The 27,067-nt window shown below is 37.0% G+C and overlaps 1 protein-coding gene and 1 long non-coding RNA gene across 6 annotated transcripts in view; one reads left to right on the top strand and one right to left on the bottom strand.

Moving 5' to 3' along the window:
* Positions 1–1,195: 1,195 nt before the first annotated feature.
* LOC138829076 (uncharacterized) lies at positions 1,196–4,536 on the bottom strand. The gene is made up of 2 exons (XR_011372480.1): positions 4,444–4,536; positions 1,196–3,298 (listed from the first exon to the last, which is right to left on the bottom strand). It is a non-coding gene; the product is annotated as an uncharacterized lncRNA (long non-coding RNA).
* A 193-nt stretch (positions 4,537–4,729) lies between these two features.
* Ldah (lipid droplet associated hydrolase) overlaps positions 4,730–27,067 on the top strand; it is a 90,489-nt gene continuing 68,151 nt past the window's right edge. The window contains exons 1-3 of one of the 5 annotated variants that reach the window (XM_070025067.1): positions 4,730–4,815; positions 15,334–15,489; positions 20,247–20,390. In XM_070025067.1, coding sequence (XP_069881168.1) covers positions 15,336–15,489; positions 20,247–20,390 — 298 coding nt within the window. In that variant the 5' untranslated portion in view covers positions 4,730–4,815; positions 15,334–15,335. The other 4 variants (XM_070025069.1, XM_070025065.1, XM_070025066.1 and 1 more) reach the window with 4 other exon arrangements.

The raw sequence follows: 27,067 nt of genomic DNA, 5'->3' as shown, positions 1-27,067 counted from the left end.
AAATCATTAGCTAGGGTCACTGGAAAATTTCAACTCAAACTTCACTAATATTGGTCTTACCTCTAACATATACATTGAAATTTTAGTTGCATTCTATACACAGAAAAAAAGAGCTTAATTTTTTCCTTTTCTTTGATCTTTCTCTTACTCTTCTTTCTCTTAATATGATCATCAGTCTATATATCCTAATTCAAGAGCTTTTTAAACCACAAATTTCTACTTTCTGTGTAATAGAATGATAAGGAAGAGGGGAATGTTAATTGGTAAGCACAGAACCTTCCAGTGTTCTCAAAACATACTTATTTCTCCATCTCAATGTAAATGCTATTGTGGGCCCTTCAGTCCTTTTACAAAGTATCCCCAACTATTCCTTCAGTTCTGCTAAAGCATCTCCATAAATTGTGGATAAATAGTTGTCTTTAAGGGTCTTTGTGTAGTTTATCATATCACAAATGTAAAATTTCTCCTTTTCTCAATGATTCCAGAAGGTTCAATACTATACCATAACTTCCACCAGGTAAATGCTTCACATGCTTGACAATCCCCTAAAATCATAACACTTGCTGTGTTTCTCTCTTACAAGGCAGTTTTCTTCCCTTTTTCTATATTCCTTGATAATGTAACCTATCACTGATTCTTCAGGAAGACTATCTTGTGATTCTAAGTACAAGTTCCTATAAATCAAGATTAATATCCTACTTCCAAGCAATTTCTCTATTCTATACACTAGAGTTAGTCAAAGTATGGCCTAAGGGCCACTACAATCAGTAATAATGTATGAATGCTTACTTAAAATGCAAATTTTAAGCTCCCAACACCTAGCAAATCATAACTCTGAACATATCTTCCATGTGATTTTTTGGGGGTCAGTTGTGGGGCTTGAACTCAGGCCTGGGCACTGTTCTTGAGCTTTTTTGTTCAAGGGTAGCGTTCTACCGTTTTGAGCCACAGTGCCACTTCCCATTTTCTGGTGGTTCATTGGAGATAGAAGTGTCACAGACTTTTCTGCCCAGGCTGGCTTTCAACTGGATCCTCAGACCTCAGCTTTTTGAGTAGTTTGGATAACAGGCCTGAGCCACCAATGCCCAGCTTCCTCCATGTAATTCTTATGCACACTAAAATTTAAGATGATACTAAAAAGCTGGCTTAATTAAAACATTCTCCAAACTTTCAAATGAATAAACACATATACAAGGATTTTAACACACAATCTTTATTTAAGGATTATAAAAGTGCAATATATCATCCCTGTCTTAATGGAAATTGGAAACAAATACAGAAATGAACAAACACACATTGTGTTGCTCAATTTTCTCTGTGACAAAAATACCTGAGCAAAACAACTTAACAGAGGAATGACTCTGTTTTTCTCAGTGTTTCAAAAGTTTTAATCCATGGTCTACTTCGCGCAACCCCTTTCAGACTGTTACGAGGCAGAACATCATGATGGGGAGGGAATATATGGTAGAAGAAAGCTACTCATGTCATGACGACTAAGGAGAGAAACAGAGAAAGTGAGAAGCAGGGACAAATTATATTTTTCAAAGGCACCTATCAGTAACCTCTACCATGGCCTATCCCCATTCAGATATGAACTCATCAATGGATTAGTCCAATTATAATGTTAGTACTTTCCCAGCCCAATCATCTTCCTACCTGTAAACACTGATGCATGAAGGGCCCAACTTTCAATATATGAGCTTCTAGGACACATTTCACTATCTAAACACTATATATAAAAACCCCAATATACATTTTACCTGGAATATGTGCCAAATAGACTCAGTAGGTCTACCAGCACACTCCACTCAACCAGCATGAGCCATAAAAGCCACATTCTATCGCATAGCCTGTAGATCAAACAACAGTGTGATGGATAAACAGAGGGCCTTAGTTCCCAACTGTTTTCCAGATCTCATTTCCTTTGTGTATAGAGGACTGAATGGATTCCTGCCCTTGGATTAGGTGATAAATATGGTTCTGAGTGGAGTCATTTAAAACAAATTCAAGTTGGTCCAAAGGTTGTGAGTTATTGTTAAGCTCTTTAACATAGATTCTGACCATTTTTGCCATATTCAGAACCTATTCTGAATGTACAGAATACAAAGTTGAGAGAAACAGTGCTTACTTTCTAGGACTTTATAGTCTGTTCTTAGAGATAGGTAGAATCACATGAGAATGCTAATGATAATAATACAAATATAAGGGAGGAAATCTCATTGTACCTGTGGACATCAAGAAAAGCCACTTGAGGGGCTGGGAAGGTGGCTCAGTGGTAGAGCACTTGCCCTGCATGCTCAAGGCCCTGGGTTCGATTCCTCAGCACCACATAAGAAAAAAGCCAGAAGTAGTGCTGTGGCTCAAGTGGTAGAGTGCTAGCCTTGAGCTGAAGAGCAGAGGGACAGCGCCCAGGCCCAGAGTTCAGGCCCCACAACCAGACCCCCCAAAAAAATAAAAAAATAAAAAAATAAAGAAAAGCCACTTGAAAACGAGTCCTTTTCTTTATGAGAACAATGACTTTTTAATACACGATGATATGTAAAGAAAAATATTAATACCACAAGTCTATAATAACAGTAATAATTTTAGCAAAAATGTTCTTTTTCATTGGATTTCTTTCTAGACCTTATTATTTACTCAGTAAACTGTTTATAATGCTTATATTTTATATTTATATTTTGAATTGCATTTTGTGCCACATAGCCATACAGAATGCCAATACAATTTTCTAAGAAAATGCATTTGATAAATACTGTTTAATATTTAAATTGATAGTTTACCTAAAAATCATCTCTGAATCAGATATTTTTCTAAAATGTCAGTAACTTCCATATGAATGAAGCTTCACCCTGCTTCTATAAATTCAATTATTTTATAACCCTGTGGCTTGCTGGACACTGATTTTAATCATCACTTTTGCCTTCAGTCTGTGTACCCCCGCATCATTTGAGAAAGACAAAACATCTGAGCATAGACAAAGCATTTTCAAATTTTAGACTAATTATGCTTGAATTTTTGAATGTTCCAGATTGAAGATTCAAAAATGCTTTCATGGATACATTTTCCTAAACTGTTTCCTTGAAGAAAATTTTTTCTTTCAAAATATATGCAATTGGGCTGGGAAGGTAGGTCAGTTGTAGAGTGCTTGCCTTGCATTCATGAAGCCCTGGGTTCGATTCCTCAGCACCACATAAGCAGAAAAAGCCGGAAGTGGTGCTGTAAGCTCAAGTGGTAGAGTGCTAGCCTTGAGCTGAAGAGCTGAGGGACAGGGCCCAGGCCCAGAGTTCAGGCCCCACGACTGTCAAAAAAAAAGAAAAAAAAAAAATATATATGCAATTATTTTTATACTTGTAAACATTTTTAAAAGCAATGTATCTAATTACTGTATGTAGATAGAAACCTTCTTAAACTATGAAGTAAAAAAATATAAACATAGAATGTGGCAAGAGTAATAATGGTTTCAGTTCTTTTGCTACTATTGTTGTAATAATCTATATCTCATTTTATTGAATGTATACCTGCACTAAGAAAAGATGTTCTTCGTTTCTGTACCTTTCAAAGTGAGTCTAATAGAATCTTTCTAAAAAATGTAGGTCAAAGAAGAGGAGAAATCATGTTTAAAATTAAATGGAAATGAGTCCTGGATGATGTGTTGGGGAGAAGCTGGAGTGGGTAGGCAAGGAATAACAGTAACTGAGGCAGAAAACAGTATATACCAAGGCATAACAATTTTATAGGAAAGAGCATGTGCATTCCAAAAATAGTAAGAAAAGGGAGAAGACATGAAGAACAATTCAGAAGTTATGTCAAGTTGTACATACATAGACACATAGATGTAGATACACACATATATATATATGTACATATACATGAACATATACAGTATACATGTATGCACACACACATAAATACAAACGTAATAGCAGAACCCAGCTCTGCCTACTGACCTGGAGCAAAGTCCTTAAACTACAATTAGTTAATTGTAATTTATCTGTGCCTCTTTTATGCTATGGATAGAGATAATACTGAGTGGGACACCAGTCTAAAAAGATTTTAGAATGTGAAAACTCTTTAGTTGTTTCTGGCAGACAGTGCACCGATATTAATCATGTGAAGCAATACATTACAGATGATAGGCAAGAATTGAAATTAGTGAAAATTATGTTTGTGGGAATTTTGCACATACATTGAATTATGTATTAGTGTGAAGGACAACATTTTGTCCTTCTAATCATGTGACACTTGGTCATTTGTTAATCCGGACCTCCTAGAATTACTGTGTTAAAAAGGGGTCATTTCATGAAAAACTCAACCCTGTGAATAACTTTTTCTAAACTCATTAAGTGTTATCTACTGCTTGGGAAGTGGAAGTGAGCAAAGAAGAGAAGTTATAAAGAGGTTTATCAATCTAATTCCAACATCTGGTTGGATGGTGGTGCTTACCACTGAGATGTTGACGAAAGGGCAAAGGATTCGCCCATTTGAACAGTCACATTCACCTGTTCAAAGGCAAAGCTTTGAACAGATATCTACTATTCACCGACTATTTGCCAGATGCTGAGGACAGAAGAGGAGTCGCCACATACGGGTAACTACGTCTTCCGGGTGTGTTAAAGCCGCCGGTAAAGAAGGTCACCTGAGAATCACCTGGAGCGCTGCACCCAAGACCAAAGCCACGGAGGACAAAGGGCAGAGAAGGGAAGACCGGCGTACGAGAAGGACAACAGACGAGCAGGAGCAGCTAAAAGTCAAAACAAAAGAAAAAGGACTGCACTCTCCCCGCGGCCTCGGCAGAGCCGGGTACCAGGCCTCGAGGTAAGAACGCCCGAGCGGCCGACCTACCGCCCTCGGGCCCAGCGTCCGAAAGGCGTCAACTTGCGCGAAGTGTCAGCGGCGGCGCGGTGTTATGACGTCGTAGGGAGGCGGGAATTCCGGGGCCGACTGAAGACACCTCCGGAAGCTCTGGGACAGGCGGCCGGCTGCCTAATGGGCTGGCAGGTGAGGTACCGCTCCGCGGCGTGTCGGGGTATCTGTCTGGGGAAGAGCGTGTGGGCCGGCACGCGCGGGCTCCTTTTTGATTGCCTCTCTGCGGAGAGATTCCTGCCCTCGGGAAGAGGGGCCGGGGGCTGAGGCGGAAATAACCGTGCCGCCCGGCCGGAGGCTGTGGCGGGCCTCCCGGCCGGCGCCCCACCCCGAACACCGCTCTTGGGCACCGCTGAAGGGCGGCCCACCCGCGTCCTCTTCACACGGCTCCCCTTGGACAATCGGCCCTGCCACCTCCCAGAGGCCAGGGGAGACCAGAACACAGTCAGAGACGTTCTGTGCAGCGGGCACCTAGCACACACCCCATTTCTCATTCACTCTTAAGACCCCGATTGTAAATGCTGGACCTTGGGAGCTTTTTCTCCTTGCAAGACTGGATTCAGGTAAAAACACTTCCTTCCGTGGTTCGTTCATTCATTCATTTCTTCCCCGTAGGGAATTACTGGACACCTGTTTGTGCGCCCTGGGTGCCAAAGGCCACCAGGTGACATTCCGCCGTCTGACCTTTCAGTACTGAAAGCACACTCTTACGTGGACAGGGAGGAGTGGAGAGAGTAGCCAAATAAAACCTCCAAACAAATTTTTTAAAGAAAAATCATCGGTTTTTTTATTCACAGAGATTTGTTTCCAAACTTCTTTCTGTTAGAGTAAATTAGTCTTTGCCAGAAAACCACGGAGACATCCAGGTACAAAGAACAAAGAAAAGGTTTATTACCAGTAAAGGGACTTCACAAGAGAGAAGTGCCAGCTATAGTGTCTAGTAACCTTGTATAACCTATGAGGTTTACAAGGCGGAGACCTTGGTGTGGACATGTAGGCCAGGGGCTTAACCATGGTGAGCTAAGATTTATGGCTGCTGCCCAAGTAGTAGATAAGAGGCTGCAGCTGCCCAGACCTGAAGGTCACTCTAAGGGGATATTGCTGCCTTATATGGTGGTAGCTGCCTCAGAGGAGTGCCATCTCAAGGTAAAAGGGGGAGAGGGAGTTGGAGGCTGATTATTTACTGCTTTTACTAAAAGGGCCTAGTGTTGCCTAGAAAAGGAGCATGCTAAGCTATAGGAAGGGAGCTTATTGGGCTAACACTTTCTGTAAATATAAGTAGGAGTGTCTGATGTCTCTGTTGTGTCTTCTTCCATTTCTCACAAAAAAGATAATTGAATTTCTGCAGCCTCTTCCTGTAAGCTATAAGGAATCCTATAAGCTATACTTCCACATTTTGTATTTTGATAACATTGACTTTCTTTGTAATAAAGATTGATTCCCCTTTCGGCATATTCTTGTAGTATTACTATAATATTTAGGATTAAGCATTTAGTTTTGAAGTCTACGCATATTCTAAGAAAAGAAAAATTACTATTTTTAATAGTTTAATATGCTTTATTGTTTTTTCCTACACATAATATTTATGCTTAAGCAAAATAAGTCTGATTTGAACCACAAGCACTGTGATATCAGTTGATCTGATCACTGAGGTGGCTGCTAAGGGTCTCATGGGCAGGTAGTGTATACAGTATGGATATGCTGGACCAAGGGATGATTCCCCTGGACAGAAACAAGTGAAACAGCTCCACATTGGATTAGGCAACTCAAAACAGTACATAATTTAAAATTTATAGATTATTTCTAAAATTTGCATTTAATATTTTCAAACCACAGTTGCCATGGTAAAATACAAATGAAAGCAAAACCCTGGGTAAGGGACAGTACTGTACATTACAGATATTGTTCGTACAGATATCTGTACAAACAGATATTGTAAAAACTTTTGCTTCAGTCTTCAAATAGAATTTAAGTTTAAGAATAGCCTAGTATTTCTACTACTATCTTAACCCACTCCAATGTTATTCCATTATTATAGGTAAACCTTATTCATTCATAATTTTCCTTCTGTTTGGAAATTTTAAAACTATTTTCCCTTTATATGAGAATGTTTTCCCCCTCCACTTTTTTCCTGTTGAAATGAGTCTTTTTTATTTTAATATGTTTTTATTGTAACAATACTGTACAGAGGGGTTACAGTTTCATGAGCAAGGTAATGAATACATTTCCTATCAAGCATTGTTGCCTCCTCCTTTGTTTTTCCCCTACCATCTCCCCCAACCCCAATTTGTAAAGTTCCTTTTTCAACATAGGGTCTTGTATATCTCATTGTTACAATGGGTCGACCTGTATCCCTATTTAAGCATTTTGTTTTTTCCCTTCCTCTCCCCAAATTAGAAAAGTGTATATACAAGATGCAGGGCACCGACATCAAATACAGTGAAAACAGGGGTTATACTATGTGGGAGGAACATACAAAGAAACAAACAAAAAAAAATCACATGGTACATTATAAAAACATTAGAATCAATAGCAAGAAAGAAAAAAAAAACTTGTGTCCCTGTCTTGGGGTTCATTTCACTTAACATCGTCTTATCTGGTCATATGTACATAGCTTTTGACCTTTTATGCTTGTCCCAGACATATACTAATTATTGCAAATAAGGGAAACCATTCCCCCTTCATTTTTTAAAAGATGGTTTTATCATATAAGATTGTGCTTGACAATTCTTTTCCATCAACATTGAAAATTACTATGCCACTTTATTCTAGTCTCCATAGTTTCTAGTGAGAAATCTGATGATAGCCAATTTATTTGTTCTTTGGCTGCTTTTAACATTTTATTTTCCTTTAGTTTTCCAAAGTTTGACTACACTGTGACTTGTTTGTCTTTGGATTTATCCTCCTTAGGGTTTAGATTTATGTCTTCTACCAAATTTGAGAAGTTTACAGGCTTATTACTTATATGATTTGATTATATGAATTTAGATGATTTGTTATTGTCATCTATGTCCCTCAAGGGCTGCTTATTTTTAGTCTACTTTCCCCTTAATCAGATTGAGTAAATCATATGGATTTGTCCAACTTTATTGATTCTGTTCTCTTGCCAATTAATTCATTCTGCCATTGGGTTCATATAATATTTTATTTCAGTTATTATGTTTTAATTCCTGCTCTTGCCCTCGATTCTTGTTTAGGTCCTTTGGTAGCTTTCAAACTCTGGTATAGTTTTGTATTGTTGTTTTTTATAATCTTCTTTAAAAATAGATTTTAATTTAGTCTTTGTCACTCCAGAACCATCACATTTCCTGTGCCTTAAACATTTTCTAAAACTATTCTGAGAAAGGAAAGTGAGATGTTAGTGGAGAGGTTAATAGGATCACCACTGACAAAATAGGGTTAAATTTGTTTCTTTTCTTTCTTTTTTTGTTGGGAGGGGGGCACTTGTGGGGTTTGAACTCAGGACTGGATGCTGTCCCTGAGCCTCTTTGTGCTCAAGGCTAGCACTTTACCATTTGAGCCACACTGCCCCTTCCAGTTGTTGTGTAGTTAATGGAGGTAAGAGTCTCAACAAGGACTTTTCTGCCATGGCTGCCTTCAAACCCCAATCTTCAGATCTCAGCCTCCTGGGTAACTAGGCTTACAGGCATGAGCCACTGGCACCTACCCAAATTAGTTTCTTATAGGCTATCTATTAATGTCTGAATCTTTTTGTGTGTGTTTGGGGGGTGGGGTCAGCAAAATCGATCACTAAGCTTATGAACAAAGGTATATAAGATGTATAATTCTTGCTCCAGTGAACAAGTCACCACATGAAGCTGTTGATTGTTCTAAGATGAGGCCCTGGACTTTAGGCCAAAGATAGATTTATCCCTTGCTACGTCCTTGCTATGTTAATTTCTGACCCACAAAATCTGTTAGCATTATATACACACACACACATACACACATACCATATATTTCAATGATACTTATATTTGTGTTATCCCACATGGTAGGATAATTGCAAAGGCAGTAAAGTTTGTCTATATTTGATAATATCACTATAAAATTTTAGCATTTGAGGAGATCTTAGAAACTTTTCAGCCACCTTATATGTATGGTAAATAATATGAATTAGTTTTAATAACTCTTTTTCAAGTTTAAGGTATAATTGAAGATTCTAGACATTCTTACACAGCTTTAAAATGTTTGTCATTTCTATTTCTTACATGGTTAAAGCAGAATTCTGAGTAGCTACAATAAACTGTAGACAATTTGGATGCTGAAGCTAAATAGCTATCTTTATAATTCCATTTCAAATACTTCTGTCCATTTGTTCAGCCATATTGTTCCATCAACTGACCATATTACAAAGACTCATTAATATGTACATTTTTACATTATAAATTTTATAATAGGGGCTGAGAATGTGGCTTAGTGGTAAAGTGCTTGCCTAGCATGCATGAAGCCCTGGGTTCGATTCCTCAGTATCACACAGAAAAAGCTCAAGTGGTAGAGTGCTAACCTTGAGCAAAAGAAACTCAGGAAGCCTAAGGACTGGCAAACACACACACTCACATAGATAGATATAGATGTATAGATATAAAATAAATGACAAAATAAATATTGTAGAATCGACCTCCCTAAGATAAACTAATCAAATGCTATTTTTCTGTTTTAAACATTGTCTAGGTATGTATAAGATTTAATTGGGAAAAGGTCTCTTACATAAAGTTGCAAAAGTGTTAATGCTATTGGATACACAGATTTATATCAATAAGCCTGAGGCTGAAGGTTGGGTCATGCCTCCATGATATATAATTGAAATGCGTTGTTCTTTCTTAATCTGATGCTCCTTGGAACTTTAGGTAAGATAGAGTTTGGTTTCTTATGCCTCCATTTTTCTTTGCTTCTTTTACAGGTATGGGGAAGTCAGAAACATGAGTGATAATTTTGGAGACTAGGCTACAGTAACATTTATTAACGTTTATTATTATTAACTTGAAATCTATAAAAATGTGATACTGGGGCTGGGAAGGTGGCTCAGTGGTAGAGCGCTTGCCTTGCATGCATGAGGCCCGGGGTTTGATTCCTCAGAACCACATAAGCAAAAAGAAAAAAGCTGGAAGTGGCGCTGTGGCTCAAGTGGTAGAGCACTAGCCTTGAGCTGAAGAGCTGAGAGACAGCACCCAGGCCCAGAGTTCAGGCCCCACGACCGGACCCCCCCCAAAAAAAGTGATACTTTTCACTCATTTATATTTGAGTTGTCCCCAAAAAAGTGATACTTTTCACTCATTTATATTTGCATTGTCCCCATTTTTTAGTGAGGATTTTTCATATTTCTAAGCATTCTGTGTGTGTGTGTGTGTGTGTGTGTGTGTGTGTGTGTGTGTGTGTGTGTGTGTGTGTGTGTGTGTGTGTGTGTGTGTGTGTGTGTGTGTGTGTGTGTGTGTGTGTGTGTGTGTGTGTGTGTGTGTGTGTGTGTACCAGTACTGGGGCTTGAACTAGGGCTAACACTCTACCACTTGAGCCACAGCTCCACAGCTCCACTTTTGGCTCTTTTATGATTTATTAGAGACAACAGTCTCACAGACTTATCTGCCCAGGCTAACTCCAAACCACAGTCCTCAGATTTCAGCCTGCTAAGTAGCTAAGATAACAGGAGTGAGCCATTGTCACCAGTATTTTCTAAGGATTCCTAATTTAGAAAAATCAGATAAGGACTATGGTTGAACACAGAAGTTAGAATATTCATGCCTCTTTCCTTTTCCTCTCTATATTTACTAAAATGGCAGTAAAACTAAAAGGAATAAAAGAATGGAAAAATTAACAGAACATAAGACTAAAGAATGAAATATTAGAAAACAGATAAATGGTAACCAATCAACAGAACAGCCTTGATAAACCATATTTGATCATAATATTGGCCACCGGTTTATTTAATCATTGCCCAATATTGAATCATTATATGATTATAATGTTTTTAGGTGGTTTATCATAATTTACTCAGCCATTCCATTAATGATTACTTAGGTTTTTCAGCTTTTCACTCTTGTAAGAAGAATTCCACGCATTAGTCTTATAAAAAACATATCCTGTCTTTTTATAATCAATTTCTCAAAATTACTAAATCAGAGTATATGCCTGTCAGATTGCTTTCCAAAGACAATTTTCATTATTAATGTGTGAAAGTTCCCATTTCACTGAATATTTAACCAGCATTCCTTTTATCTTAAATTTAAATATGAAGAGAGACAATTGGTGCTTCCCATAAACACCTTAGCTTTGATGCTAGGGCAAATGTAGCATCAGATAAGTAATAAATTTTATCAAGTAAAGCTTAGCTGCCTATCTTAACTACTGCCCACTTAAGATGAAGACAAGTGCTAAAAGGTTAGAGAAAGAATAATTTTTTTTAACCTGGTATGCTCATAAAAGCTTTCATCTAGGAAGCAGAATTCAAGCCAAATCTAAGGTGGGAAAGATATATAAAGAACACTTGGCAAAGACACTTGAATGGTATATCGTCTGGATCAAAAATCAGGAGACAGAAGCCACACAGAAATAGTTTCACCTAAAAATCTTCTTAAACTACGATAAGGAGAAAAGCTGCAACATTACTGTATAAAGAGAACTCTAAAAGATACACTGAGGCTGAAGGAAACTACCTAAGGAATGATAAAATTGAAAGTAGGCAATTACTATAGCTAAGATATGGAACCAACCCAGATGCCCCTCAGTAGATGAACGGATCAAGAAAATGTGGTATATATACACAATGGAATTCTATGCCTCCATCAGAAAGAATGACATTGCCCTGTTTGTTAGGAAATGGAAAGGCTTGGAAAAAATTATATTAAGTGAAGTAAGCCCCTCAGTAGATGAACGGATCAAGAAAATGTGGTATATATACACAATGGAATTCTATGCCTCCATCAGAAAGAATGACATTGCCCTGTTTGTTAGGAAATGGAAAGGCTTGGAAAAAATTATATTAAGTGAAGTAAGCCAGGCCCAAAGAAACATAGGTCCCATGGTTTCCCTTATTTGCAATATCTAGTATTAGTCTGAGTCAAGCAGAAAAGGTCAGATAAGGTGATGTTAGGGAAATGAACCCTAAGATATGTATTCAAATTTTTTTTTCTTTCATGCGATTGTTTCTAACACATTTATAAGATTATTTCTTTGTTGCTTTGTATGCCCCTCCCTCACAGTATAACCCCTGCTTTCACTGTATTTGATGTCGGTATAATTTGTGGAGGGGAAGGGGAAAAACAAATCGTTTAAATAGGGATACAGGTGGACCCATTGCAACAACGAGATGTACAAGGTTATGTCGAAAACAAACTTTACAACTTTCGGGGGGGGGCGGCGGGGAGGATTGGGGGGGCAGGGGGAGGATGTGAAGGGGAAACAAAGGAGGAGGCTACAATGCTTGATAAGAAATGTACTCATTATCTTGCCCATGTAATTGTAACTCCTCTGTACAGTATTTTCACAATAAAAAAGAAAGAAAGAAAGTAGGCGCAATCAGGTCACATTGTAGATGTGGCTGTTGCCTAGGACAAGGCAAACAAATGTTCTGTGCCAAAGCTGTGACCTCAAGTGAGACTAGATTGATGGGAAAGCGTGTAGGGTCAAGTCAGACTAATAATGTACATTTGATCCTGGAGTGCATGCTGTCTGTTTGGGAAAGGCCTTGGGGCTCAGGTAATTAAACTGAAAGGTAATTACAGGGAGATTTGGAGCATACCAAGTATTGCTGAACTTTGTTTAGCATCCTAGATGAATATTTTTGAATAGGTTGAGACAAGGCCAGTTGTAGGCTACTGTGTGAGACAAAGATCAAATGGCTTTCTAGAAGGATTTGCATGGGAGCTGAAGAGAAGAAATGAAAGTAGCCACCCGGTCTGGGGCTCCTGGGTATAATGTTGACGTTGCTGCTACCTGAGTGGGGGTAGAAGGGGAAAAAAGGGATAGGAAGGAAGAGTATACAACAATCAACCAAATGCTGGTGAAAGCTGTGTGTCCTTTAGGCATCTGTACTAGAGCCATGTTTTTCAGCCTTGGTGTAATTGGCGTTTAGTGCTGGATAAATTATTTGTCCTGGGGTGGTGAAGTAGAATAGGTGGTCTGATGGAGGCTCTCTAGTCCAGTGTAGGATATTGATCTACAATAGTCTTTCCATCATATTACAAATGTAAATAAAAAATTAACAGTTCCAAATACTACCATATATCCTTTGGAAACAAAATCCTCTATATATGGAAACCAATGCACTAGGAAATTTTCACAGGCTATTAGAAGGTGGGTAAGAGTCACACTTGTGAGAAATGGAAGAGTTGGGACATAGCTCAAGTGGCAGAGTGCTGTGCCTTCAATGTACAAGGCTCTTTGTTCAAACCACAGTACCACAAACAAATGAAACCTGCCAGAAACTTCCCCACTAAAGCATCTCTAGCTCACTCCACTCCCCTGGCCCATTAGAATGTTGGATCAGCTGGCTAAAGAAAAATGTTTTGAAGACCCAGATCCATATTTTTAAAGCAGTGAAGGCAATAAGGGATATATATTTTAGTTGAGTTAATGCTTTAACTTGATAACTAACACAGAGAGGGACAGCATTCTGGAAGTAGTTGAGAACTGAAATATGAGACAAATTAGGAGTAGAAGAGTATGAAGGGACATTAAGGAAATTCAAGGACAAGGCAAACTAGAATGGGCCAAGGCAGTGTATAGTATTGAGAGGGTAAAAAGCTGGAAGGGTATGTAGTGTCTTGACTCTTCAAGTCAAGAGTTTTAGATGTATGGAAGAAGAATATTGACTGTTGAAGGCTTCAGACTAAGTGTTGTCTATACACAGACAGTAAAGGTAGAGATTAAGAAATTATTTGAGTAATTTGGAACTACATTTTTGCATCTACATGTATTATACTGGAAATTTTTCATGATGTTATATCCTGGAAGGAAGAGATTTCACTACTTATTCCATAATTTAATAATTTGATGCTTTAATACTACACAAAAAATAATACATAATGTAATAATACATGAAAATACCTTTATAGAATCTTGGGCAGGGGGCTGGGAAGGTGGCTCAGTGGTAGAGCACTTGCCTTGCATGCCTGAGGCCCTGGGTTCAATTCCTCAGCACCGCATAAGCAAAAAGAAAAAAGCCGGAAGTGGCGCTGTGGCTCAAGTGGTAGGGCGCTAGCCTTGCCTTGAGCTGAAGAGCTGAGGGACAACGCCCAGGCCCAGAGTTCAGGCCCCACGACTGGACCCCAAAAAAAGAAAAAAAAAAGAATCTTGGGCAGAAGATTAATATAGAAATTAGCATAAATATGTTCACTGTTCTTTTGTCCCTTCTGGGGAAAATATAAAGTCGAGTCATAGCCCTGGACTTTTCCCCCAGCTTAAACCAGGGAAAAAGGAATTGATCCATGGTCATTGTCAGTTTAGAATGGACCGGGATCTAATCTGATGAAGCTAATCTAAACCCTCGCCTGGTCTGTTATTGCACTGAAGACATGTTTTGTCTTTTTATTGTTATTGTAGAGTTGGTATACAGAGAGGTTATAGTTACCTGAATCATGTAATGAGTAATGAGTACAATTCTTTATGAACCATGTCTCCCCTTCTGTTGCTCTCACCTGGTTTTTCCCTCCTGTCACCATCCACAAGATATCCAGTTTATTTTCCATACAGTGTCTAGTGAGTATCGCTGTTGTATTTGTTCCCCCTTATTCCAGCTTTTACTGCTCTCCCTTCCCCTCCCAAATACAAACAAGACAAAAGGAAAATAAAATAAAAACAGCAACAATGACAACTAAAAAATACCTCTTGTTTAATTTTCTTAGAGTTCATTTCACAGAACATTACTTTATGTGGTCATCTGTACATAGCTATTGAGCTTTTGTCAACCACTCCTGTGCATGTCCTCCTTTGGCCTCAGTGTGTGACTGTCTAGAGTCCTATATAATTTATCATGTCCCAGTGTGTGTGCATGTATTTTAAGCACTCATTGTGTCTATTTGTAGATTTATAGGCACTTTCTAGTTACCACAAATGAGGGAAACCATGCAGCATGCAGCGTGTTTCTTTGGCTCTGGCTTACTTTACTTAATATATTTTTTTCCAGTCTTTCCATTTCTTTACAAATGTTCCAATATCATTCTTTCTGATGGATGAGTAAAATTCCATTGTGATTATATACCACATTTTCTTGATCCATTCGTCCACTGAGGAACATCTAGGTTGATTCCATATCTTGGCTATGATATTCAATGCTGCAGTGAACATGGTTGTGCTAGTTAATTTGTCTTTTGGTCCTATAATCTAGAATATCTGCATACTCTTTTATCTTCTATATGTCCTATAGTATTTCCTTTTAGGTATTATGAAATTTACCCTTTCTTCAGTATTGTCTTTGACTCAAGACTTTACATTTTACTTATACTATATATTGCTTTTTAAAAATTCTTTGTTTAGAAATGGACTCAGAAACCAAGGAAGAAGTCCCTTTGCTTGAGGAATTTGTTCTCTGTGGTGGAATTGAAACCCAGGTTCTGAAATGTGGACCCTGGACTGACCTTTTTAATGAGCAAAGTATCAATAGGCCTAAACTGCTTATTGTCATTATTCCTGGTGAGTATAAAAATCTGAATTATATGAATGCTCCTAAATGTTCCTGATTTTAAAGTTACCATTAAGCTTTAACTATAGAGAATATGAGAGGAAATAAAATTACTCAACCTATTAGTGGTAACCAGTTTTAACATTTTTGTGGCTGGGCCTTTTTTGTTGTTGTTTTTCTTCTATACATTTCGATCAGGTGTATTGTTGTCTATTATGTATAGATATATAATTTTATAAGGCAAGTGACAATTGGAAGTTTACCATCTTCAGTTCTGTAATTTCCCTGTGAGATTTCCTTTGAATTTACAACTTAATATTTTAATCATTTTTCTAAAATTTCTACCTTATGTTTATTCTTAAATTTGCATTTATTGTGAATAGATTATTAATGGTAGATATTTGATTAATTGCAGTCATTTAAAGTGCTTTTTATATTGTGAGTTTGAATACATTTACTTAAAATCCAATCCATTTGGAGACCTTATTCCATGAACTGTTAAATTGAAAGCTTACTCATTTTTCAATTGTGTTTTCAATGTTTTTCATGTTGACTTTGAATAAGCCTTTATTTTAATAAAGTAAAACTGTGTTCTCTCTGTCATATAGAACAAGAATCTTGATTTATCTTCATTTACAATCCTTACTTAGTTGTACAGAAATTTTCATTCTTAGGAAGCTGATCAAAATTACTAGTCTCTTCCTTCAAGATGTCTGGGTTTAATGACTTTCTTGGAAAAGCCCTTCCTTATTCCAAGATTATAAAACAATTTTACCCTGTGTTTATGTGTTTTTACACTTTTATTTATAGTCTTAAAAGTCTGGCACTTATAAAATATAAGAGCAGAAACTGAAGAAGCCTTCTTAGTAAGATGGCTTACAAATTGGCCCTCAATTTACTGCATAATTTTTTGCCCTACTGGTGTGCAATGCTAACATCATAAAAACAGCTGTTCCATTAGCTGGAGTCTATTGCTGTGTTCTCTCTTTCCTCATGCATTCTTCATGTTTTTAGTAGCTGCAGCTTTATGATATCTTTACATATCACTTAATACTTGTCCTTGCTCACTTTCATTCTTTTCCAGAGTAATTTTTTCTTCCCTTCTTTAGGCCTCATAATATGTTTGGCTTAATTAGGAAGAAAAAATAAACTACTGTAAGGTAAAATAGTAAACAGACAGCCTATTCTACTACTTCTACTAGTGGTATTCATTTATTCTTCCGTTTATCCCAGGTGTTAGGAATACTGTGTTGTAAAAGTCTTTGCTGTTACTGAGGTATGTGTGGTGGTGTTAGGGAATTTTGAGTGAGTCCTCTATTGAAAAGGCTTGAAAGGAAGAGTCCATCACTGGGGAGCCAGGTTTCTGATAACAGTAGGAGGTGTAGGAAGCCTTCAGTGAAGGCATTGCAGATGGAATCTCATTGCTTGTAGTGCTTTGACATTTTCAAGTCACATTTTATTTTTTTAAATTTTCTTGTTAATATGCTGTACAGAGGGGTTACAATTACATGAGTAAGGCAATGGGTACATTACTTGTCGATCATTGTTACATTGTTTCCCTTCCATTGTTACCCCTTCCCTTCCTTGTTGTTGTCCCACTATCCCTTCCCTCTCCTCCCCCCACATTTTATTTCTTGTGTTCTTTTATGCTTGTCCTTTTCTTCTCTTGGCCCTTTTCTTGAATTTTTGTAAGCTCTAGGCTAGCTCTTCTCATTCCTTTATAAGATTCAGAATTATGTTTTATTTTGGGAATTAGTCTATATAAACTATAGTGAAAATTAAGATGATTATGTGTGTGGTTACGTGTGTGTGTGCATTTGTACATTTAATAACAGCACTTAAAATGTTAGGTATTGTTATCTTCTAGCCGTATGAAGAATCTGTAGCATTTAAGTCAGTGATGTAAAAAAATATGAATATGAAATGGAACACAGTTCTGAAAGATTTTATTCTTAGTAATAAAAAGGTATATCTTTGCAAAGTAATGCATGAATTAAATGAAATTTTATTCAGAATCCTAAAGAGTTTTGTAAAAATTGAAATTAGTGTAACTAAAACTGTAAATTATGAGAGACTAACCAAGAAAATTTAGGAAAATAAAGGGCTTGAGGTTTTTGTGCTCAAGCCTAGCACTCTACCAGTTGAGTCACACCTCTACTTCCAGCTGTATGTGTATCTGTGTGTGTCTGTGTGTCTGTGTGTGTGGTTAATGGGAGATAAAAGTCTCATGGACTTTCCTGCCTATGCTGGCATTGAACCATGATCCTCAACTCTTCACCTCCTGAATAGCTAGGATTGCAGACATGTATCACTGGTGCCCAGTGAGATTTTTCTAAATAAAGGGATTTGCCTTGCTATACAAAGGGGAAAAGAAAACAGTAAGCAGCATTATTTGGAATTAAAATGATCAAACTAGTAAAATTTTTAGTATTAGATTAGAAGGCATTTCAAATCAATATAGAAAGAATGAGTTACATAAGAACAAGAGCTTGAGGCCCTGAGTTCAAACCCATAACTAGCACAAAAAAAATAGAAATTAACAATAAAAAGAATATTTCTGCCAGCCACTGATGGTTCATATATGTTGTCCTAGCTACTCAAGAGGCCAAGGCAGTTTGAAACCAGCCCAGGCAGTAATGTCCATAAGACTTTCATCTCCAATTTACCAGCAAAAAGCCAGAAGTAGAGCGTTAGCTCAAATGGGAGAGTATCAGCCTTGAGTGAAAAGGCCAACTAAGAGCAAGAGGCCCTTAAGAGCAAGAGGCCCTTAGCTCAGGCCCCAGTACCAGGTGGCTCACACCTGTAATCAAAGCTACTAAGGAGCTGAAACCTAAGGTTCACAGCCAAAGCCAGTCCAGGCAGAAAAGTCAATGAGACTTATCTCCAATTAACTTCCCCAAAAGCCACAAGTAGAGGTGTGGCTGTAGTGGTAGAGTGCTAATCTTGAGAGAAAAAAGAAAAAAAAAAATCAACTCCAGGTTCAGTACCTAGACCCTGGCACTAAATAAATAAGCAAATAAATAATCACCTTCTATGCTTTGATTTGAAGTTGGGGGAACACTCTGCCTACCCTCCTCCCTCTCTCTCTCTCAAGAAGAATAGAGAGGACCTATTAGGAGGCTGTTCTAGAAAACCTAGTGACAGATGATAAGCACTAATGGAGAGAAGTAGGCAAATTTAAAATTCATTTAGAGGCTAATGGATGTGAAAACCTAGGAAAAACCAAGAATGATTCCTAGTGTTTTTATTTAAGCACTTTTATGATTGACAGTTCCATTTAGTGGGTTAAGAAATAGGGAGAACTGAGCCGGGCGCTGGTGGCTCACGCCTGTAATCCTAGCTACTCAGGAGGCTGAGATCTGAGGATCGAGGTTCAAAGCCAGCCCAGGCAGGAGAGACCGTGAGACTCCTATCTCCAATAAACCACCAGAAAACGAGAAGTGGTGCTGTAGCTCAAGTGGTAGAGCGTTCGCCTTGAGCTAAAGAGCTGAGGGACAGCGCCCAGGCCCAGAGTTCAAGCCCCACGACTGACAAAAAAAAAAAAAAAAAGAAAGAAAGAAATAGGGAGAACTTATTTTCTGGGTTGTTATTCCCAGACTTTTTCTGAAGCTTTCTAAGACTTTTTCAAACGAAAAAAAAAATGTAATACCATTGTCAAGTTATCATAAAACTTAATGGGAATCATTAGAAAAAAATAAGTATCTATTATGTGCCAGAAATTTTGTGAGAGCTTTAATGAATTATTTAAGGTAATTAGTACATTTCACAGATCCTGTGAGGTAGTTATAAATATAATCCCCAATTTTCCCCAGCAGGAAACTGCAACTCAGAGAGACTAAATAGCTTGCCTAATTACATATGGTTGGTAGTCACCGAGCTGAGGTAGGACAGCAGGACAAATCTAGAGTCAATGTTCTGCAGATAAAGTCCTTAAAATCTTAATTGAGTAAAGCCTCCAGTAATTGGGGGGAGGGATAGTAGAAAAGCTATGCAAAACTATCTGAAGGATTATAGATCAAATAATATGAACCAAACAAACTTCTCACCCATCATAATGCAATATATTCAACAATCCATGTCTGTGTTGAAAACCAAGGAAGAAATAAGGAGTAAGCCATTTGGATATTCTTGTGTTTATTATCTACAAATGGCATTATTATTTTGAAATAATGCTATTATTTGGAATATTATTATACACTTTAAATTAGTAAGTAAATGCAATCCTAAGATGGCAATATACCAGGATATTTCACATGAATATCTGTATCTAGAAAGTGACACTGGTAAGTAAAAAATAATGCCACCATGTACAGTCAATCAAGATTATGGTCCATTCTCATAGGTAGAATATTGTTAAAGAGTGTTAGAGAGCATATTGAGTTTATTTGCTGGATAAACAAAATAAATCTGAACAGTTTTCTGAAAGGAAGAACAATCTGGTGCTTCATCTTGTTGTGTGGGAAAACAGCTATTAAGCATTTAGAAAGAGGTACTCCATGTAGAACCTGAATTTCCACCTAGGGAATATGAATACACTGTGTGGAAGGGGGCATTGGAGCAGAAACATCCTCAGGGCTTTTTTTTGTTTGTTTGTTTGTTTTGTAAATTCCCCACTGGAAATTGTATTCCTAGACTTAAAGATATAGAAAGATGTTGCTGGATTTGTAGAGGACAGTGAGAACAGATAAACCCTTTCATTCTAGTCTGTACTTTACCTTACCTGACTTCATTGCATTGGTTAATCTGAGAACTTTGTTTCTTTACTTAGGTAACCCAGGTTTCCCTTTCTTTTATATATCATTTGCAAAAGCATTGTATTCCTTGACTGGCAGATGCTTTCCAGTTTGGATTATTTCTCATGCTGGACATGTATTGGCCCCTGCAAACAAAACGACTCGTTCACCTTCAGAAGGTATGGTAACATCTGTTATCCTTTATGATAAATAGCTATTCATATTTCTAGAAATACTACGAGTACCATTAAGAGTTTGACAGGGAAAATCCCTGCTTGCAGGGCTCATTATGCTGTTACATTTTAGCATGTTTAAGAATTTTAGAGACTTCACTCTTCTGAAGGTCATCAGGATTTAGATAGCTCAATCCTTTTTTTACCAGTTACTAATCAACCATACATTTATTAATATATTTTCCCAAGGTTGTATAGGGAGGACTAGTGGAGAAAATGTATAAGATGTGGTCTTATACATGGTCTTATACATGTTCAGGGAATGATGACATGATATACTCAGGGCTGCTGATTGTATGTAAGTCTAAAGAATAAACAAACCCACAGTGTAGGTGAGAAGAAACTGTGAAATATCAGATGTCATAAGTCAGTATAGGCTGATAAGGAAGAATTCCTTGGACAGTTAGCTTATAAACATAAGCTAGAATTGAGTAAATACAAGATAAAGATACAGGCCCGTTTACTATATGTTGAGGAGTGCCTATTGTTGATTCATAGATGCATTTTCCTAGCTATATCCTCTTATGGTAATCCTCTTGTAGTTCCAATCATGAGGACTTTGTTTTTGTAATTATCTAATTATAATTACCTTGTAAAGATTCCATTTTCTAATACTATTACATTTGATCGTAGGATTTTCAGCATATACAGAAATGCATATAATAGACTCTAGTGTGGGTTTTGCAACTTGTGTAGTTTTGGATTTGGGGGTGGACATGAATGCAGAGGTGTAACAGGCAGAAGGAGTGAGAGTTAGGAGGTACAGTTTAAGGGGCTAGTTTAAGGGGAATTGTGAAAGTTGAGAAAGCTAGGACTATGATAGACTGCTAAAAGCTTTTAAATGGAAGAAGTATTAATGTTGACATGCAGACTACCTGCTTTTTACTTAGGATTCTAACATGTTCACTCTCCTGAATTTTTTTTAAAAAGAGAGGGAAAAAATATGTCAATTAACATATCAATGTCAGTTCTCCATAGGCATCACATTCAAGGATCTTTTGTCCTTGGTTATTCTCCTTGTTTTCTGAGGTGAGAGAAGTGGTTTTACTTCCCTCTTGGATCCTGTTTCTTAGGGGACTGTTTTAGATAAACATATTTGAATACACAAAATCTGTATTCTGTGAATGAGCAGACTAGTTTGTGTTATGGTTTAGTTTAACTATGTACTCTTGAGTTTGGCATTCACCATCATATCAAATGTAATGTTTTGTTTCCATTTTAGAATTTGGATTTAGTGGCAATTAATATAACTATGTGAACTCTTCTAGATGCCCTCTAAAGATTAATTTATTAATCTAATATTAACTTGGATTAGATAACCAGTATCAATTTATCTAATTCTAGCTAGTTTGTCTTTAGTTTTTAACTCATCTTTTAGGTTCAGTGAATAGCATTGTAAATTTTATTTATTTTTAAATGGATTGGCTTTATTATTTTTATATTAAAAGTTCATTTTCTTATTACAAAAATTTAGCCAACACAGAAAAGTATAAATAAGAAAATTTTAAAAGTTAAGTGTATTCTATAATATAAAAAGAGATCATAATTTTATAGTATTTTGTTTTAATTACGTTTAAAACTTTTTCAGCACTAAATGAAACAAAAGTTAGTGCCTTGGCACAAAGAGATGAAATTTCTCAGTTATTTCTCAATGTCTTTCACACATTGCACAATAGTTGACAAGTTGTATTCAGGCTGAAATAATTATCTAAATACTGTCCAGTACTTTTAGTGCTATTTTTCCCTGTGGTAATGGCATGATGAAATGCATATCTTAAGCCTTAGTAAAATAATTCCCTTTTTATTCTGAATGTATTTTTTTTCACAACATCTGTTTGCTTTTTACTACCTGCTCAGACACAAGAGATTGAGCAGGTAATAAAATGAGTTTTTGAGCAGATAATAATACATGAGATTAATTTCAAAATGAGATACTTCAAAATGTGCAAATTAATTACCACATTAAACAAGATGAAGAAAAAATTATAAGTTTCTCAAAGGATGCATCTGACAAAGGTATCTGACAAAATTTAGCACACCTTTGTAATAAAAACTTTTCCACAAATTTAGTATAGAATGAATGTGGTTCCACATATTAATGGTATATATGACAGGCCAACTGTTAACATAATCAATGGTGAAAAACTGAAAGTTCTTCCTCTGAAAGGAATAAGACCATGGTGTCCACTCTCACTACCTCATTTGATATAATACTCAAAATCCTACTCAGAACAATTAGGCAAAATAAAAGACATCTAAGATAAACTAAACAGGTAAATAATATGTTTTCAGATAACAAAGCCTTATAATAGAGAAATCCCTATAGACTCCACCAAAAATTAGAGCAAAGAAATAAATTCAGTAATGTTGCAATATACAAAATCAATATGGAAAAAAATCAGCTACATTTACTATGATCCCTGTAAAGAAATAAGCAATTCAACTCAAAATAGTACTAAAAAAAAAGTACATATAATCTCACTTATTGTATATGGAATCCTAAAAAGTCAGCCTCAGAGAAATAGAGTTATGTGGTGGTTTATGCGGGCCAGGGAGTAGGAGAAATGGAAATATATTAAAGAATAGGTAAAAACTTTGAATTATAAGTTCTAGAGATCTAATTATGGTAAGATTACTACAGTTACTACTGTACTATCCTGTCTTTGAAGTTTTTCTAAGAGAATAGATTTTAAATCAAGAAAACAAATTGTGCCAGTAATTAATAACTTTCTAAATATGAAAGTACCAAGATCAGATGATTTCATTGGTGAATTCTATCAAACATTTAATGAAAACATCCAGTGATGCTCACTAGATACTATGTTGGAAATGAGCTATACAACTTGGAGGGGAGGAGGTCGAGAAGAAGAAACTGGGAGAAATTGAGGAAGGGGGTGACACTTTTCAAAAAGAAATACACTCATTACCTGACTTATGTAACTGTAGCCCCCCCCATACATCACCTTTATAGTAAAATAAATAAATAAAAATGAATAATAATGAAAACATTATACCAATTCTCTATAATCTCTTCCAGAAAAATAGAAGGAGAAGGAACAATTCCTAATTCAGGCCATGAAACCAGCATTATCCTATTACCAAAATCAGATAAACATTTATAGCTAACAAGAAAGGAAAATTGTAGACTAATACCTCTTCTTAACATTATAAAGAACAAATTATATACCACAATCAAATAAAATTTATTACAGGTGTGCAAGACTGGTTCAACATTTGAACATAATGTAATCAACCCATCACATCAACATGTCAAAGAGGGAAAAATTATATGATAATATCAATTGCTATAGAAAATGCATTTAACAAACTAACACATTTATGACCAGAAAGAAAAAGAAAAAAATACCTCAGCAAACTAGAAATAAAAAAAGCCCACAGCTAAATTCATGCATAGCAGTGAGAATATAGATGCCTACCTCCTAAAATAAGGTATGGTCAAGGATGTCCTTTCACATCACTCCCATTCAGCATTGTACTGGAATTCCTGCCTAGGTTGTGAGACAAAAAGAAGAAATAAAAGGTCTGTACAGAATCTTTACAATAAAATATATATATATATATTTTAAAAAAGATTAGCAAGGGGCTGGGAAGGTGGCTCAGTGGCAGAGCACTTGCCTTGCATGCTCGAGGCCCTGGGTTCCATTCCTCAGCACCACATAAGCAAAAAGAAAAAAGCCGGAAGTGGCGCTGTGGCTCAAGTGGTAGAGCACTAGCCTTGAGCTGAAGAGCTGAGGGACAGCGCCCAGGCCCAGAGTTCAGGCCCCACGACCGGACCCAAAAAAAAAAAAAAAAGATTAGCAAGCTCACCAACAACATGGGAAATTGTCTACATAGGATATTCCAAAGCACCATCAACAAAATCTCTTGGAATTAGAAAGTGATGCAAGGTTAATATACAAAAGTTAATTGCTCTCCTATATCGCAGCAGTGAAAATTCACAATAAAATGCTTTCTATGTAAGTCAGGGTGCATTTTGAAAAAATGAATTTTTATTACCTACCTGTAAAAGATTTTAAAAGGGATAGTGAAGTAAAACCGAATATACATGTTGTATTGCTTTGATTAAAAATACCTATTTCAACATTAATCATATTAAATTATTATTGAAAATCAATTAAATATATTAGATGCACTGCTGTGAAATACTCTTAAAGGTATCATAGTATTTCTTTCATCAGGAAATTTATATGATTGGTTGTTCAGTCTTATGCTGTGCTTGCAAAATAGGGACTAAAAGAATTCTTCTTAACCGGGGATAGACAGCTCAGTGATAGAACTCTTACAGAGTTCCAAACACTGCCAGCTGTACTGGCCTGTTGTCAGAACTCTGGCAAAAGAAGAGATAATTCAAGGCCATAGGAACTGGGAAGTAATAGGAGTGAAGCAAGATACCCAGTGAAAGTGAATTTCTCTTCTTTTTATTTGCTTAAACTTCTTAATGTTGAGTAGCTAGCATGTCTTATTCCTACAGTATTACCTGGATGAGAAAGGCTATCTACTGAAGAGACCGTTTCTCATTTAGCACAACATCAGCAATCACAGTAGCTATCTGCACATGCAAAGACAGAAAAGAATCAGCAGAGTCTAAATAGCAACTTAAAACAGACTTGGAAAAACACCCTATAGATCAGTGGTTCTCAAACCTTAGTATGCCTCAGGATTCTCCTAGGTGATTTATTGAGACATAAAAGGTCACCCTGTGAGTTATTGATTCAATAGATCTGTGATGGAAACAGAATTGTCCAACAAGTACCCAAGTAATGTTCACATTGTCAGTCCTGGGATCACATTTTCAGAGCCATTTGCCCTAGATCTTCCCAACTTAACACAAGTGAACAAAACCGGTAAAAAGCATCTGTTGTTTTTATAAAAAAAAAAAAAAAGTATCTGTTGTGTGTCTGAATTTCTACGAATTATTTTAAAGTTCTTGTAACTACTTAAGTATGCTTGCTACCTTTTGAGGTGATCTTGAGTATGTTCTTGAGTTAATAAGAGTAATTAGAGCCTGGGTTCTTTGCTCCCTAATGAAAACAGTGCCATCTAGAGGCATTCTCCTTAAGGGCCCCCACAGCGCCAGTAGCAGCTGTGGTTTCTAAAGAAAAGGTTAACTTGTCATTAGCAAGGACTTATGGACAATCAACTAGTTTATGTGTGGTGCTGCATTAGAATGAAAGAGGAATAGAAATGCCATCTTTTAGGATACTGATCTCCATATTTATTTTGAGTAGCCTCAAAAGTTCTGTGAAGGATAAGCTGGACCCTCAGCCTTATTACTTCCTCATTCAACCAGAACAGTTCTAAGTTCACCTGTCCCATATATTGGAGGTTATGCTGACAGATGTATGCTATAGTAGATGGCTTTGTGTAGGCAGAGCAGATGTATTTTTCACCATTGAAGATTATTGTCCTAAGGTCTAGTTTTCTGGCATGCAAAATAGTGTGAAAAAGCATGTAATTATTGAGAGAAAGCTGTAACAATACATCAAATGTTGACCATATGTTTTGCTTTGTATTGACATATGTTAAGATTATAAATAGCTGAAATAACATTTTAGTTGCACTACATTATGACAATCAAAAATGTGAAAATAATTCAGAGGACAGAAGTTCACCAGTGACAGAAAAAAAATGTTTCAAGAAAAAAAGCAAAAGGAAAACTTGACTAATTAGAAGCATATATTGTTTTTTTGTTTTTTTTTTGTTTTTTTTTTGGTCCGGTCGTGGAGCCTGAACTCTGGGCCTGGGCGCTGTCCCTCAGCTCTTCAGCTCAAGGCTAGCGCTCTACCACTTGAGCCACAGCACCACTTCTGGCTTTTTTCTTTTTGCTTATGTGGTGCTGAGGAATTGAACCCAGGGCCTCAGGCATGCAAGGCAAGCGCTCTACCACTGAGCCAACTTCCCAGCCCCATAGAAGCATATATTGTTTTATGGCTTTGATTTACCAAAATAATCTTCCTTGATGGCAAATTTATTGTCAATTATTCTGGTCATTTGTTCGAAAAGTATAAAATAGGCCATGTTCCAGCTGCCCACGCCTGTAATCCTGTCTACGCAAGAGGCTGAGATCTAAGGATCACAACGGTTCAAAAACCAGCCATATAACCACTGAAAAGCCAAAAGTAGAGCTGTGGCTCAAGTGGTAGAGCACTAGCTTTGAGTGTAAAAGCTAAGTAAAGGACAGTGCCCAGGCCTTCAACTGAAGTCCCATTACCAGCACCAAGTATATATATGAAGCTAGAAATCATACTTGTTTAATTTTTACCCCTCAAAATTTGTACAATCTTGCAGCTAACCATGGATTTGGAAGCTACTTCCATGTGGCCCTGGTAATAGAAAGGAAGAGAGTGAAACTGGTAGAGCTTTTTCTTGCCAAGATAGGGCCTGGCAGGGGAAATAGAGAAAGATGGAATGACAGGTGAGCCCAAGGCAAGAAGACGCAAACAGGCAAATCTCAGGACCCATGGTCACTAGACATGAAAACAAGGTTCTAGATGAAAAGAAGCAAAACCCAAAAGGCAGAGCTAGAAAAGAAACTAGGAGTCCATCACATTATTAGAACCCCAGAGAAGAGAGGAGAGGAAGGACTAAGGAGTTGTTCAGTT

This window comes from Dipodomys merriami, unplaced genomic scaffold, assembly GCF_024711535.1.
Source record: "Dipodomys merriami isolate MVZ:Mamm:240054 unplaced genomic scaffold, mDipMer1.0.p SCAF_17, whole genome shotgun sequence".
Lineage (NCBI taxonomy): Eukaryota > Metazoa > Chordata > Mammalia > Rodentia > Heteromyidae > Dipodomys > Dipodomys merriami.
This window is presented reverse-complemented; position numbering and strand designations above follow the sequence as displayed.